At 41.3% G+C, this 16,006-nt stretch overlaps 1 protein-coding gene across 2 annotated transcripts in view; it reads right to left on the bottom strand.

Annotated features, from left to right (window-relative positions):
• LOC111261787 (uncharacterized) overlaps positions 1–16,006 on the bottom strand; it is a 22,134-nt gene extending 6,128 nt beyond the window's left edge. The window contains exons 1-2 of one of the 2 annotated variants that reach the window (XM_022835560.2): positions 14,613–16,002; positions 838–4,248 (exon numbers count right to left, since the gene is read on the bottom strand). In XM_022835560.2, the coding sequence (XP_022691295.1) occupies positions 854–3,469 (2,616 nt within the window). In that variant the 5' untranslated portion in view covers positions 3,470–4,248; positions 14,613–16,002 and the 3' untranslated portion in view covers positions 838–853. Of the gene's footprint in view, positions 1–837; positions 4,249–10,510; positions 12,558–14,612 lie in introns of those variants that run through there. The other variant, XR_002681204.2, reaches the window with a different exon arrangement.

Here is a 16,006-nt window from a genome sequence, read left to right as displayed (position 1 = left end):
GCTTAAAAAATTTGTATATAGTTTCATAGATTTAGATTTTTGTTCTCATTTAGTTCAGAGTCATGCGGCGGCGACACATACCCCGTGCTAACATTTCACGCGTTCCTTAGTGTATCCTCGCTTACCCCTTTGTATAAATGCACCTGGTGGGGCAATGCTGCAGATCAGTTTCGGCCGCTTTGTACCTGTTCACTTCGATATCTCTAAAGCATGTCATAAAAACAGTCAAATACCTCGTCGTACGACTATGTTCACTCGGTTCTGGTTTTCTTCTAATTTTACACTACTTCGTTTTCATTCGTTCAACACTTGTTCGTACCTTATCTGTCCAATATGACCTGAGTCACAAATTAGGCCAAGCAGTTGTTACTTGACAATGAGCTATAGTGCTTGTAGTACGAACAAATCAAAATTATCTCCACATAAACCTCTGAATATTCCTTAATGGGCACATTACTATTAACACACTACTAACAAATGTGTGCTTGAGATAGTGTATTTTTTTAATTAAGGCAACTACTTTTGTATTTCTTTGACTAAATCTGTGTTTGTCGCAATAATCTGCTTCACATCAACGTTACAAATACGAGCGCACATTCGAACAATCTGCTTTACAAAATACACCACACTGTTGCAGTCGCCTATTCGTCTTTCTGACTATTCTATGACCAACATTAACAAATTCTAATGCTACTTTATCCACAACCCAGTAGTAGTAAATAGCAAATATAGGATTATTTTGTACCTAAACTGTTTCTAGTTAGAACTATGTCCTTAAGGCATTGTTTTACCATGTCTATGTCGTGGCGTTTACTCCGTTTATGTATATTGACTTACTTAGTCCGCACAGGTTTTAGCTTTTTCTATGCCTCTGCGAGTACTTGTAGAAGTCGGACATTTCAAACGGCTTGCTCTCCTCATAATACGGTTTAAATTTTCCGGCCTCGACAACGACCTGAGTTGCAGCCGCTGATGTTCTCACAACTGTGCTTGGTTGGGCCTGAGATTGGGCAAGAAGAACTGTTGCACCTGTAGCACTGCTTGCTGGCGTTGCCGTGACTGCCACTGGCGTTGCAGATGCTACTGCGACTCCGGAGCATTGCGGGGGATCACGTGTTGGTAACGCTGGCGGTGGGAGAGGGCTACGTCTGAGTGGAATAGGTTCGTCGAGATCCGTCTCAGTCCATTCTTTCTTCAGTTTTGGCTGGGGCGGTGGAGGAGGAGGCGGTGGAGGCGGAACAGATGAAGATGGTGTCGACGACGAGCTCGCCATAGACAGACTAGAGACGCTCGACGTGGACGTGTGTCGCGGCAGGGGTGGCGGTGGAGGTGGGGGTGGCATTGCAGTCGCGGCGGCAACGACAGGATAAGCGATGCTACCAGCGAGAGGCCCAAGACTAGGTAGTCCGGGCGTGTTCATGTCGCCTCCGTCCGGTATCATCGAGGATGATGATGTTTTAGAGCTAGTGGTCGTGGCCGGCTGGAGAAGACCAGGTATATTGTCGTGACTTGAAAACGCTTGCGATAAGCGTTGCGTTTTGACGCTGTATAAATTAACCCGTTCAAAGGGGCCTTCGTATTTCGAACGCGCCTCGAGTAATGGGCTAGGCGCTCTCGTTTTGCTGCCCGGTGCTGGTGGTTTACATGGTAGATGCGCATCAGCCCGCGACACTCGATACACTGGCGGATACTGCGAACGCCGGTAAGAAGTATGCGTGCTTTGTTGAGCGAGGCTAGGCACGTATCGCGATGAACTGTCCGAGCGTTGAGATTTTGGCGAGGACGGCGCAGAGTAGGCGGCAAGTGGAGGAATCGGTGAAGTCGATGTCGAGCTCATCGATGAGCGTGGCGACACTCTAAGGTTCAAGCTGCTTGACGCGTGACGACCGAAGTCCCGACCAAGAGTATTCGATCGTGGCCTTTCAAAGCCGCCCTCAGCGCCCATCACAATGCCGATGGAGCCGCTGTCCACGCTGTCACTGAGGTCAGACAAAACAGGTGAGCGCGCTTTCAGGCGATCGAGCGAATGTGAAGGTGGTAGAGGGGGCGGAATACGTCGATTGGTTGACGCATGAGGAGGAGGTGGTGGACGCACTGGCTTCTGGGGCATTGTTGACTGCATTTGAACTATAGGCGGAGGAGGCAGAACTGCCGGCGGTGGCGCTGTGACCACTACTTCGTTTGCATTACGATCCACTAAGGGCTTGGCCTTACGCAAAGTCGGGTTTGCGATGTCGTTATCGGACGGCATTTCAGAATCGTATGCGCCTGTAATATCCGCTTCTTTTTTACAAATTTCTTGTAGTTCCTTGAGTTTTTTACGGAGGATTTCAACTAGAGCGGATTTCTTAACCGACAGTCTTGACAGTTTCACCTCCGTTGTGGCTTTATCATCATCCCTACCTTCGAAGGCGAGCGCAATTCTCGAAAGCGAACTACGGATGGTCATCTGTGACGGATTATTGAGTTCTTGCGAGATCCGCTGCAACCGCAGAAAGTCTTCTGGTGTTTGTTTTCTTGCTCTTCGGCTATCCATATGAAACTGATGCTGTGCTATAGCCATAGACCAAATTGTTTTGTTCAGTGCCGCATTGGCAGCGTACCACACAATAACAGAGGCATTGCCTGATAGCATGCTAGTACTACTTTTCGGATTGTTGATTTCAATCGAAAATTTTGTCTCTCGGTAGTATATATTTTCCATATATTTCCACTGATAGAACTTTTTGGGAACTTTACGATTATTGAGGTCATACTCACTGAGACCTCTATGGCTCAACCCTATCCACATCATTGGGCCGTTTCGATCTTTCTGTTGTACCTTGTAAAAATGTATACCATAAGTAGCTAACCCCTCAACTGTGTTCATGTACTGGATAACCGCGTTGCCCCTGGTAAAACCCAAAAAGCTTCGGTAGTCTTCGAGAATTTTCCGCTCACAGTAGTCAACGGATTTGTGCTTTGTTAACGAAGGACTGGGGAAGCCCATTTGGCGTAAACGCAATTTAGCATCATCATCTCGGGTCCAGTCACCAAAATTGGCTTGAAGCGCAAGAGCAGTAAGGCGATACTCTGTCTGACTGTCTGGTTCTAATACGTCCTTGCTCATCAATAGCTTGGCCTGCATGAAGAAGGCCTCAACCGTGGCAGCGTCTGCCAAAAGAGCTATCGTCGGCACATAGAATTTGATCATAAGGTGAAGAACCACGCGTGGTGCTTCACCACTACCGCCCTGCTGGATACAGTTTTCAGTTACCTGATCCAGCACGAGCTTTTCCGGCTGCAGCCAGTGCAGGTGGCCATCTTCATCTTGCCACGATAGACCAAACAACTCACGTTCACGCAACTTCAAGTGAGACGCCGCCAAATTAAGTAGGTCTTCAGCGATCAGTTTCTCATCGATCTGCGTATCGATTCGTCGTTCTCCTAACAAGTCAATTTCGCAACGGGCAGATGCTTCCATTCTCATCGCCACCTGCTACTTGAGTTACCAACAAAAAATGAAGAGGTCACACTCATTGATTATAAATCCAACAAAGTGCAAAGCACAACCGCCCCAGGACACGAGAACTGAAACTGATTTTTTGAAAGCTCTCTACAAATGCACCTCTCTTCCCCCGTGAATTACCTCCAACCACCCCAACCACCACGTCCCGTCTGTCTGTCTGTCTTTCTATCAGTTCGTCTACATGCCTAGTTCTATGAAGGGCACTCGGACATTTGTAATAGGTAGCCAAGCGAAGCTCAGCCGCCGATTATACCTCCTGGCGGACAGACAAAGCATCAGGCCGACGCCGCGAGGCGGCTGAAAGGCTAGCTACAATAATCTGAACCAGCTGTTGCTGCTGCTCGTGTTGCTCCTGTTGTTATTCTCGTTGTCGATCGGGCAGGTTGGTCGTGTTCAGCCGTGCAGTCACCCAGGTAACCCCGCGCACTGGTGATCGGCGGCGTTCAGCGTAAATGGTGATTTGTTGCCGTTTGTTGGTGTCCTGCAAGCGCAATCGACCGCTTCGACAGGCGGTGTTTTCAAAGACCGGTCGATGGCGCAATAAGGAAGAGATGATCTTGGGTGGTTTAGATGATGGCAATGATGGCGATGATGATGGTGATGATAATGGTGGCTGATCGATGCTGATCAGAGATGGTAGGCGTCAAGTTGTTGTAGTAGCATGGTGTAGTTGAGTGTTGTGTGGCGGTGATGGTCAGTCAGCGAACGCGACGAGGGGCGCCAGAGGTAGACAGACGAGCCTTAAATATAGAACGACAGACAGACAGACAACGATTGGTCCTCATCCTGAACACAAACCTGTACACATTCCGTTTCCTCCGTTCATTCCTTGTCATCAGATAATTGCAGTATTTAATTAATCAATGAATGAATGAATGCATCAATGAATGTATGGATTGGAAGCGGCAAAGAGGGATGATAGGAAAACATACGAAATAGGAAAGGGTGTTGAGAGAAAGCGAGAGAGAAAATGAAATTAATTTCTCAAATGATCGTGGTGCGCACACGCACGAAGAATATACGCTTCGTACCCAAAATTGGATAAGCAGTTATATAATTGTATGTTTACGTATGCATTTGTAATAGTTTATATCTGCTGTAAGAATATGCGCTCTAATGATTTTGATTAGTCACGTTTCAAACCTCAAGTACTATGAGTCGTCTACAGATACTTACATTATGTACACGAAGTAGGCCGAGAATAAAAATATAACTATACAGATCAATGGAAGTTTATTACTTTAAAAAAAAAACTACTGTTCACTAATTATCTCAGTATCCGCTGTAATTACGTATCCGACCCTTTGTTGATTCTGTAAGTAGATGCACCAGCCACATAGAAAAATGCCTCTTAGTACTGAAAAAAGCGAGACATCCATTCAGTACTACTGCAGCATTGCTGCAATATCTGTAACTTCCTAGTTATGTAAAAGAAACCATTTCAGATGGTTTAGATAAACTGCGCTCTACTGCGTTTCCTACTTATCGTGATTTAATCGTGATAATGAATTTAAACTAAAGGCTCGGCTTGTTTGGAAGCTAATTATATTAATGCATCGAACGCATTGTCATGACCCACTTACTTATAATAATGTTTAAAGCTTTGGCCATTTACTATTAAACTACTACGGAACAGAAGCCGTAGTGACCACTCGTGTAGAACGTTAACAACGAGCATTCACATTATACTGCACAAAATCTAAATAAATCGTCTTTCACCATAACCCGTATTTTATATCGTTGATAACTCGGGTTAAAGGATCGAACGCCTCAAATTGGGGATTTATGACCTGCCCTAATCTCACATAATAGAAATTCAGAGCTATCCGTACACTTAGGCTTTCTAAAATCTCTCCCTAAGGTTAAAAAGGTTCGCTTGAATGAGAACAATATAGTGATTTCAGATACTGAATAAGTAAACGTACTAAACACAACACGCTTGAACACATTGTAAAAATAGTGCGATTGTTATTTCTTTGTGCAAGTCAATCATTTTACGAAACTGTAGGCATAAATATATGGTCTTGGATAATACTAATAATTTTCTGTCAAAAGGCCGCTATTCTTCCGCCGCGCAAGCAATAGAACAATATCCGATCATAGATCTAACATTTACGGTGTATTAAATATCATAATATAATATATATATATATATATATATATATAGTAGTAGTAAATATAAATACCGTAATAGAAAAAAAACGCGAAAGACACAGCATAAGCAACAAACCTACAGGCTTAAGTATTATTACACAGATATTACGCAACAAATATGCGCAGGTCAATGACAACGATGAAAAACAGACATCTCGTGCTCCCCTGGACCATGCACTTAAACTCCTAGGGCAATATGTTGTCCCATTACGATAGCAGAAACATAGACAAACTGACTAGAAATCTATAAATCGAAAAAACAATAATAACGGTGATTTTCCGAATTTGTAGCTTCGGCTTGCTAAGAACCCCGTAACTCGTGTAGTCGATCAATTAGTGGACCAAAGGAGGAAAAAAAGTCCTACTTCTAGCTCCAGTTTACAGACAGTAGTAAAACCCCTTAAAATGCTGTAAACTACAATTTCGGTGTCATACTATTTACTCGTCCTCAATATAACATAACAAATCATTATTTGGCACTGCTTAGTTAAGAAGTCTCACAGGCTAAGCTCATACGATTAATTAAGCTAAGCATTCTAATATCCGTGCTCTAAATTATATTAGCTTCACTTGATGCACTGCCAAAAGCAAATACGGAACTTTCTCTACACAACTTAGAATAACCGGTGCCTATTGTAGGCCAATGTCTTAAAAATGAACCATTCAAAAAGTTGATACGGTTTGGGGAACGCCATCTCTTCGATGTTTTTAGATAGGTTATTCAACTCTTCTCCCTTCGAATCAACTCAGCATGTTCCGACTGGTTTTCCATTTGCGCGAATTGTTTCCAAAGGCAAAAAACGAGAACAGGTGCAATTATATGTCATTCTTTGTAGTGGTGGGACGGAGAGATGGACTTTTACAGTCCGATAGCACCAGCGTTTTAATAGAACGCGCTCGGCGTTCGTAGGTTTTCTATAGAACTAAATCCAGTTCAAGTAAGACGTTGCACTATTAGTAGCGAGACCTCCGCGTTAACCGTCCTACACTATACGTTTTGTAGAGCAGTTGCCATGAAAAAGAGTAAGTCGGCAATCATTATACCAGTGTTTTTAGTTATGTTCGAATGATCCGTTACAGAGACGGAGTCAATGGCCGAGGTTTGGCTCCGATTAATACTACTGCTGTTAACTTCAGCAAAAAAAAAAAAACGAATTCCGTAATGCATGCTGTGCTGGTATGACAAACAGTAGATTACCACAGACACATTGATACTAGTCGGCCTATGCACAAGGTAGTAGCCCTCCCTCTTTATCGCAGAGAAAAGAAGGGAACTTGATTTGCGGTAGTGTCACGTTCAGCCAACGCGATCTGACGCGTATGTTACTATCACGAGACTAAATCATTGTCGATACGCCAATACTACCCTATAAGACATGCGTACAGCCCTTGACCCCAATAACTTAAACCAGCGAGAATAATCATGAGACAGTGTGCGAAAAAAAAATGGATAAAAAATAGTCAAAATTATAATAAACATACATTGTAACTTTTACCAAAAGAGGTATTCTAACTATTACGGAAGCTCCTCTTCACATATTCTATTCCGTACCTTTGTAGTGGACACTTAATTATTTTAATTAAATTAATTAGCAGTTTGTTAATTTCTAGGGCACAGGTTTTTTCATGACTTTCACCACATACACATCTGAGCACAGGTGAAAAATGCAACAGAGGCCAGATTCAAGACATAGGGTGACCCTTACTTGACACAATGGCTCATTCATCCATTATTACATTAACAAATAATTATCTCCCGTTGTCAAGGGATGAGCCAGTTAAGACAAAAAAAAAAAAAAAAAAAAAAAAAAAAAGCTAGATTCGCCTGTTTGATTATACATTTCGTAGAAAATAACACTTGCACGCACAGCTTGCGCACAAAAATTGACCAAAGCAAGCGTATAGTTCTGTATTGACTATAATAGTATTATCGTACGTATTGGTTGGTGTACATACATGCGCGACTACAAGGCAGAGCGCACTCCTTATGGCTTTTCTAACAGTAGCAAAATCCAAAAGATTCGAGAACCAGAAAACTATGAGACGCTCAGGGCACCTGAGGATCAGCCAAAAAAAATACGTTATTATATATGTACATGTAAGTGAGTTAACGTTAAATCGCGCCGATCAAATAAATAAATTGTTCATTCACATACGTTTCGATATCTATGGTTCACAGCTTTGCTAAAGACATATGTCGCCTATACTTACCTATGCAGCCAACGATGGCGGCAAATGCTACCGATAGAATGGAAAAATCAGTCTAAATGAAGATTGATTAAGTTCTGATGATAGTACCTCGCAAAGAACACTGATCGTATAAACTGCTTCAATAGGCCCTCTATTTTAGCGAAACTCAAGCTCACCATGTCGCTAAAATCTACGTCTGGTAGGGCTTCGAATTCACTTGTACCTGCAGAAATTACGTTACGATTAGAGGTCAGTTACGTACATATACCAAATCAATGAAATGCTACTCAAAAAGTGACATCGGAACAATGGTGACAAACTACGTTGACACGACCATCGACACATATATATACGCTCGAATTACAAGTGCTCTTCGTGACTCAAACCTTAGCCAAAAAGTTAGCGTTTCAGGATCCCCGGCTATATCTTTCTACATCTTGGAGAAAAAAATCGGCTCAGAGCGTAGCGAATCGTGATTTTATCATCAATTCGATGATGAAAAACTCGACGTACGATTCTAACGAACGTGACGGTTGCGCAACTTTGGGATCAGACGTTTCTGAGAGGTTCTGGCCTACAATTTAGAAATCCTTTCGGGCTCACCTTGTTTTGATTAGTAATGGCAAACTTGAAATTAGGCTTTTAGTTTCCCTCTAATCTTTGTTTCAGTTAATGTATCAAATGGAACAGCACCTATGTAGTTATTACTACAGCTACTAAATGCATGAATCATAAGTTATCTTGAAAAAAAAATTACATATCCGCTCAGTATTACACCTAAATAATCCGATCGATAATGATGATTAGCGGAAGGCATAAAAAAGGAAATCGCAACGAAGATACAACGTTCACAATTAGGAACTTTGGGTAAAGTCTTCCCTATTTCTGTAGTCAACCTGTTTAGCCTACAGCGTGACTATGACCCTTATTATAGTCGAAATGTAGAGGATCAACAACTGCGTTACTGGCATGGACTGCAATTGTTCCATTTATGATGTCAAGCAAAAGCTTACCGGGCAAATCTAAAAGACAAATTTTCAAATATACATGCCCTAGTTAGTAGAAACGAGTCGAATATTGACGATAATTGACTATATATGTCGAACTGACGGAAGAATGAGTAATCGCTGTTCTTCTTCCATGGTAGGGAGTAGCGCCACGTTTTAAAAGCTGTTGACCACGAATTGATGAATCTACTATGTACCAGTGAACATAATTTAGAAGACTTCGCAGGGTTGATATTCCTATTGGACAGCGTGTTTATCTTTATTCAACAAGCGATACTTGCGACTGCGTGGCCTGGGAAATAATATCATAGATCTCCTATAAAAATGTTGAAGAGTATTTTAAATTGTACAATGGAACTGTTTTACCTAACGACTATGATATAAACTGAGTTAGCGCCCATCACAGGTTTTCCTTAAGCCGACCCATGACTCCATAACTCCTGGCTATAAGATCTCTCTAAACATGACTGGGGAACTCGTAGCTACGCTATATTCATAGATGCTCCTCCGTTATTTAGCTCTCAGGAACACTTTCCCTCTCTTCCACAATAACAATCTGATATCTCATGCTGTGATCATTACTTCATACAAGAGTTTATAGGCTCCACCGGAATTGCGGTAAATTCAATTTTAGGCTAGGTGAATAGACTTGCTCGTATGAACCCAAATCTGTGGGTCGAATTCATTGTATTGTTCAAATGTGCAAAAATTATATATTATACATTGAAGTTAGCTCTATACGAAGGAAACGAAAGAACGGCTATTAAACTTCTGCCAAGTAACCAGTGCGTCGTTAAATACTTTGCTGTATGGCTGAAAAACACACAAAATCGAGTTGCACATCTTCCGCCAAACTGCTATAATTTAACAGTTATGAAAGAATGTATGTAATTGAGCTTGAAGTAAGCTTTTTACTACCGAAGTCTTTACTCCGAAGGCAAATTTAGTTATTCGAGCCGGTTGCTGCAGTACACTTTCCGATACCCGAATTTGACTATAAATTTATTGAATAACCAGCCCGTAAAAAGAGCACACGAACATCGATCACTGCCGTCGAGTTACAGCCTACACCATGTGAAAAGAAATGTTTTCGGGTGAAACAATGAACACAGTAGAATCTCTCCTTCAGAATAAGTTCGATAAGCTAATTTTGGCATTGATTACGAATGGCTTAGATTCGGTCGATTGATCAGATTATTTAACAGCAATTTAATCTTGCTAACGACCGTCGTTCTTCACTGTTCTTTATTGCAACTCATATAACGACTTCGGAGCATATCCTTTCGTCTTTTGTATTGACATTATTATAAACGCTAGGGTCGGAAATTCCTCATAGATTAGCAAATGAGAAAGAATTTTAGTTGTAGACTTGAGAAGTACAGAAGCTTGAACATCTATGTACGCGTCTTCTCGGCTGTACACATTTAAGGCCTTTTTCGGCGTAGACATGAGACCATACATTAAAAGGCATCTTTACGTCTCAGACTATTATTTATAAGTACATATTACGCTTAGGAATTCAGTTAAATGCTAAATTTAAGGTACGCAATTTCCACCAAACAAAACACTAGTAAGTTTATTCGGTCTCTGCACGTTTGCTTAGCGCCCTTCAAGGATCATCGGCGAAAGCTAGAAAGTCGTCTCAAAAATATTTTTATACGTGCGTAATAGGCAACTAGAAAACAAAAAAGTTTATCCTAAGAGTGACTCCATAAATTAAAATTACTATGCAAAAAAATTTATAAAAATGTAAACAAAGAACCGATGCCACAAATTCAATGAAGTCTAGCGAGTCACGTTGAGAGGTTGGTGAAGCTATTGTTTGAAAATTCGTTTAAAATCTCAGTTACAAATCAAAAGAATAAAACGATGAATTGAAATTATCTACATGATATTTCAAGGCGCACACATCAATATTATATAAGTAAACTCAAGGTTATTGAATATTGTGAGGTTTATTTTAGGTCATTAGGTTAGACAGTAAGTTATTTTTTGCGTAAGCCTAGCACTTTTTATTTTTTATGTTTATCTTTAGCTAGCGTCTTAAATACCCTATACGGAAGCCCGATGGCAGCAAAGTACAGCTTAGATATCCAAGCAGTTTTTAACATATAAACAACGGCTTTAAGTGCTAGTAATCAATACATTTAATTAGTCCTATAGATTAACCCTAGCTGTGCCTGCCGCATAGTTATCCAAACACGTGTCACCGCAGGATTTAACAATACACATCAGTTCTGAAATGTGGATATGTTGAATTATACAGAAGGAGCCCGTGTTCGTGTCAACATAACATATGTCTACTTTACAACATCTTGAGACTTAGATACTGTATATTTATGTTACAGTATCATTATATTACATACTATTAAATGGTTTGACACAAGTTGTTCAGCGTACGTACTCGGAAGCTCGGAATTAGCATCGAACTTACATAACACAATGAATCTGCCTCTCACATCCTTATATCCAGACACCTTTTTAAAAGTCAAAGCTATATAAAATAATGAAGGAAGTTACACGAAGTAACTTAGAATTTGAGGAATCATTTTTAGCGATTGGAAAACACCCGTGTAGCCATAATTTTATTATATATTCTACTTTTTGCTATTAGTATAAACAAGTGACAAATCTTGAAACTATCAATTACTTTTGGCTAAGGTGCTATTAATTGTAAATTGCAAACTTATTCTGACTCCATGAAAATGACATGCCTAAGTATTTGTCTTGCGACCTGCTCAAGAATACGCGAGAGAAATCTAAATCCATTTGTCCCACAAAATTACCACAACAAAAGAAGTGAGCGCTAGCAAAATGATCAGTGCAATATCCGCTAATTAATGACAAGCGTGCCATGATACGGGCGTGTTTTTCTCTCTTTTGTGACACCTGCATAACAATCGATGAATACGAACGCTCTTTGTACAGTCGAACAAGATGTGGAATTAGAGCGATGATGCTCATTTTCAACTTCGGATTGATTCCGGAACTATCGGATGAAGTAGATATTTTGCTATTGGTAAAATCGACGATGAGGTTTTTTAAAAAGCTGCACTTTTTTTCGGTGGTTTAACTGTTTACTTAATTAAAGTCGATTAACATAATCTATGTCATACCGTTATGAGCTGCTTACAAAAGTGCCCTTAACATTGAGTTTTTTTAGGTATAACTGAACGAACCAATGAGAAAAAAAACGCTACCGAAATTGGTGCCAAGATATAGCTCTACGCAAAACGATTAGCCAGATTCGAAAATTCATTAATAGGGATAGAAATGAATAATACTACAGTGGAGTGTAGTATCTCAATGTCTCTTCAGGTCCAATATGAACTACCATATACTTAATATTAAATTTATTCCAATTCAATTTGCACTAATTCAATATTCAGCTGAAGTGGCTTATTATTTCGTATGGTTCCAAGTGAGAGAGTTCTAGATAGTTTCAACCAAGACATTCGAATTGTAAAATTCAAAGCATGAGGGAGATTTTTCCTATTTGTCCTCTAATTTAGAACACGAATTCGCTTCGTACTGACCAGCAAAAAATCGTTTAATTGTTGCATACACAGTTTTTTTCCTTTTCTGAATACGCCCATTGACAGAGTGGTGACGAACAGCCAGCTCGTATTTGACTTCGCACGGTATTGCTCGTTAATCCGTTCTAGTAGTACATGAGGGGTCCAGGAGTAATCAACATCCTGAAGCGAACAAGATTATTGCTCTCTGCTGTTATTACCACCGTCTTTTCCTCCGTCTCTATGTCATGAATAAATGATTAGTTATAAATGTGTGTCTCTCATCGCAAAAATGCTCCTAAACATTTGTCAAGCAAATTCCAATTACAAAGGACGCCGTTGGCAAGCAGCCGGCGATTTCTCTTGCCGCTGTATTAATTTAGAAATGTTTAGAACGGTTTCGCCATACCAATATTGAGCTTCACTGCAGAAAAATAAAAAGGAAGGGAGAGAATATTCATAGAAGCGTGGGCGGTTCACTTCAGCCTCTTTTCGCTATCGTAGTTGTGGATATCTAAATAAACACACGAGTGATAATTTTATGGCCAGCCTTTAAGATCCTAAAACGTGAAGTGCAATAAAGCGTCTTCAGCAAATATAAACCTGGCTCTATCTATCGGATGAATAAAAACGACGTGTCCATATATTTCCTCATTACTAGTGCTAACTGGAGATTTTGATAGACTGCTTCACTCGAAACATGTTCCCAGCTGTCCTCGCCAAATTGTTTGACTTCTTATAAGCTGTTTCCTTAAAAGAAGTCGCCTTCGGCCTCATGACTCTATTAAAGTTACTAAGCCCCTCTTTTATCTGCCAGCTAGGGCAAATCGTGAAATGGCATAGAAACTAACTGGCCTCAGGCTTCCGCAGCTTCACTATAAGTGATACCAGAAGCAAATATAGGTGCGCAGCACAAAAGACCATGCTGTTATACATGCAGGCAACGAACTGTGCACAAGTAATACTCGAGTTAAGTTAAGCGCATTTCGTTGAGTGCATTGCCATAGTAACTATGAATATGCTTCGGTGCTTTAAGTTTAGGAGTTGGTCACAGTGCCATTTCATAGATCGGCTAAAGAGAAGTCCAGCAAGCCTCACCTTTGATTGATACTCTAGTGGGGGGTGGAGTGGGGGGTAAAGATGCTATTTCTAAGAGGTAATTGTTCATACAGTAGGAACAACCAAAAGTGTCAAGAAATGTGTAGGTAATGCTTCTGTGTAAAACTAACATGTTAAGCTTTGCGAAATGAATCTGATCCTTTTCAAAGCCTTCGTCGATCAATGAGGGCTGCAATGACCTAAATTTTTAGGTTGGTGAAACCAGTCTCCGTCTAATAAGGGAAAACAGCTTTTCCGACTATTTCACTTCATGGAAAATAGCTTACATTATAGTGGAATTCGAAGTTTGAGTTTTCTTGTGTAGAACATATAAGTAAACGTCGAATGCAATCAATCGTTTTTTTAACACCTTTATTATTTGCTCTTTCAGTCAGTTAGTTACATCCGCTGCCTAAGCTTACGTTCGACATTGCGTGCTCTTTCGAAAATCCCTAATCTTTGCATAATCACCTCTCCATTCTCCATTAAAAAAAGATAAAATCGTTCCCAGAGTTAATTGCCACTATGGGTGAGCTCCCCTCACCTCCCCTAACTTTACTAGGCGCGAGTGTAAACAGGGGTTTACCGTTGATTTACCGCTGAGCTATGTATAGCCATATCAAATAAGATGGAAGCAATATATATATATGTCAGCGCGGTATGATTGTATCGGGTTCGCGAGTTTTTTTCCCCACTTCAATGCTCTATTCTGTTCAATCGAGCAAGTTACTACAAGCATGTAGATGCTGACTATCGACTGCTGCAAGAAGTCAGTTAATCAATTTCTTGATTTTTCCGGGTGTCCAGTAGACATTTTGGCGCATTCACGCATGCGTTTCAAAGTTTCACGCGCGGCGACAGCCTCTACAAATCGATTATACAAAACCTCATTGCTTTTTTACAGTTGCTCAATGACCCTATAATGGTATGTGTATCATGCGCAGACTTCCATGTGAAACGGCATTGACCACCCATTTCCCGACGTACTCTGAACATTACAGATTTCCTATTCGCATAGCAGTAACATTTAAGATCAAACTTCAAACTGCTCCCATCAGCTCAAAACGTCGCCACGCCGTAAAGTTTCACCGGAGCTATAAAAAATCTTAAGGATACCTAGAAAAGTTTGAGGGTACTCACCAAAGATGTTCAACCTTTTCAGAACACTGTTCAAGGCCTGTTTTGCCAGTTCGTCGTGTTCTGTTGTAGTTGTTGGGCTGTCCAGAAGAAAACCAACGATGAGTAGAACAAGGATGATGTCGATGATCTCCTGATCTGGTGCCCGGTCTGATGTCGCTCGACTGCGGTAATGGCACTGCACTTCGCAAACAGCCTCCTGTCACTGTTGTGCTACTCACTGTGTGTTTAGAGGGAGAGAGCGCCAGGAGAAGGAGAAGCCATGCTAACTGAGCGAGCTACGCCGCTGCTACGCACTGAGACTGATAACTTTTTTGTAAAAATGCTGATTGCGTCTTTCTTCAACTATTGATCCCGGCGTTTCAGCATATTAGTCACATTTCAACATACAATAGGTCATAACGTTCAGCAGACTACTTCGTCGACGTACTACCTCAGTCATGATAACGATGACAACAACTTTCTCCCTAAGAAGTAGCGGCGCGACATAAAAACAGTCAACAACAACAAAACTCTTCGTAACGCTCTTAACTCTGTCACCGGCTGGAACAGAGCCCAGTTCTCAGCATAGCAGAAGACGAAGCTATTGCACTTCAGTTATACTCATCGTCGTTTTCAATCGTCGCGTTCTAGGCTCGCATTATTATGGCAGCTTTTGTAGTAATGGGAGCATTGGAACAGCTTTCAATCGGCTGCCGCGGTAGCAAGCGCAACGCGAGAACAACGAACGCGCATCCACTCGTAACAGCCAACAGCAAAAGCTGCAGTAACAGTAGTAACGACACCCCCAATATTAATACAGGCAAAACGATATGACACTATCAGAACTACAGCAACAACAGTAGCGGCAGCGGTTTAACAACGGTTGCCTTTTCCTCTTTGCATCCCTCAATATTGCAGCAGTCGTTGTAGAAGTAGTAGAAGAGTGAAAAAGAACCAGTTCTTTCCCTAAAAAACCGAGGATCTCACCTCGCTAGCTTCAGTGGTAGTCACAACAACAACGAATTTGCGTGTTACTGCTGATCGTCGTTGTCGCCGCTTGGCGCTGTCTGCACCCTGTTCGCTTGTTCTCTACGCAACGCGATACGTTGCATTTTGCGTTATTTCGCTATGACAAAGATACTAGATACCATCACTACCAATCAACAAAGCTAGTCAGTCAGTTAGATAGACCTCAGCTAGCAGCTGCCGCTTTTTACCGACGCCCCCGCCACCGCTAATCCATATAGCACTCTGTTCGGACGGCCAAACGCCGACGATGCCGGCGACAACAACAATAAGAAAATCAACAGCGGGAACTGATATGTTTATCGTAGTGGCTTTTACTCAGGAGGCCCCTCCTGTCTGCTATTTACCAGTCGCTTTGATGATGAACTCGATATCGCTTACTCTTTCTC

The sequence above is a fragment of the Varroa jacobsoni genome, unplaced genomic scaffold (assembly GCF_002532875.2).
Source record: "Varroa jacobsoni isolate VJ856 unplaced genomic scaffold, vjacob_1.0 scaffold_596, whole genome shotgun sequence".
Classification (NCBI taxonomy): domain Eukaryota; kingdom Metazoa; phylum Arthropoda; class Arachnida; order Mesostigmata; family Varroidae; genus Varroa; species Varroa jacobsoni.
The sequence above is the reverse complement of the archived record's forward strand: the minus strand, read 5'-3'. Positions and strand labels throughout refer to the sequence as shown.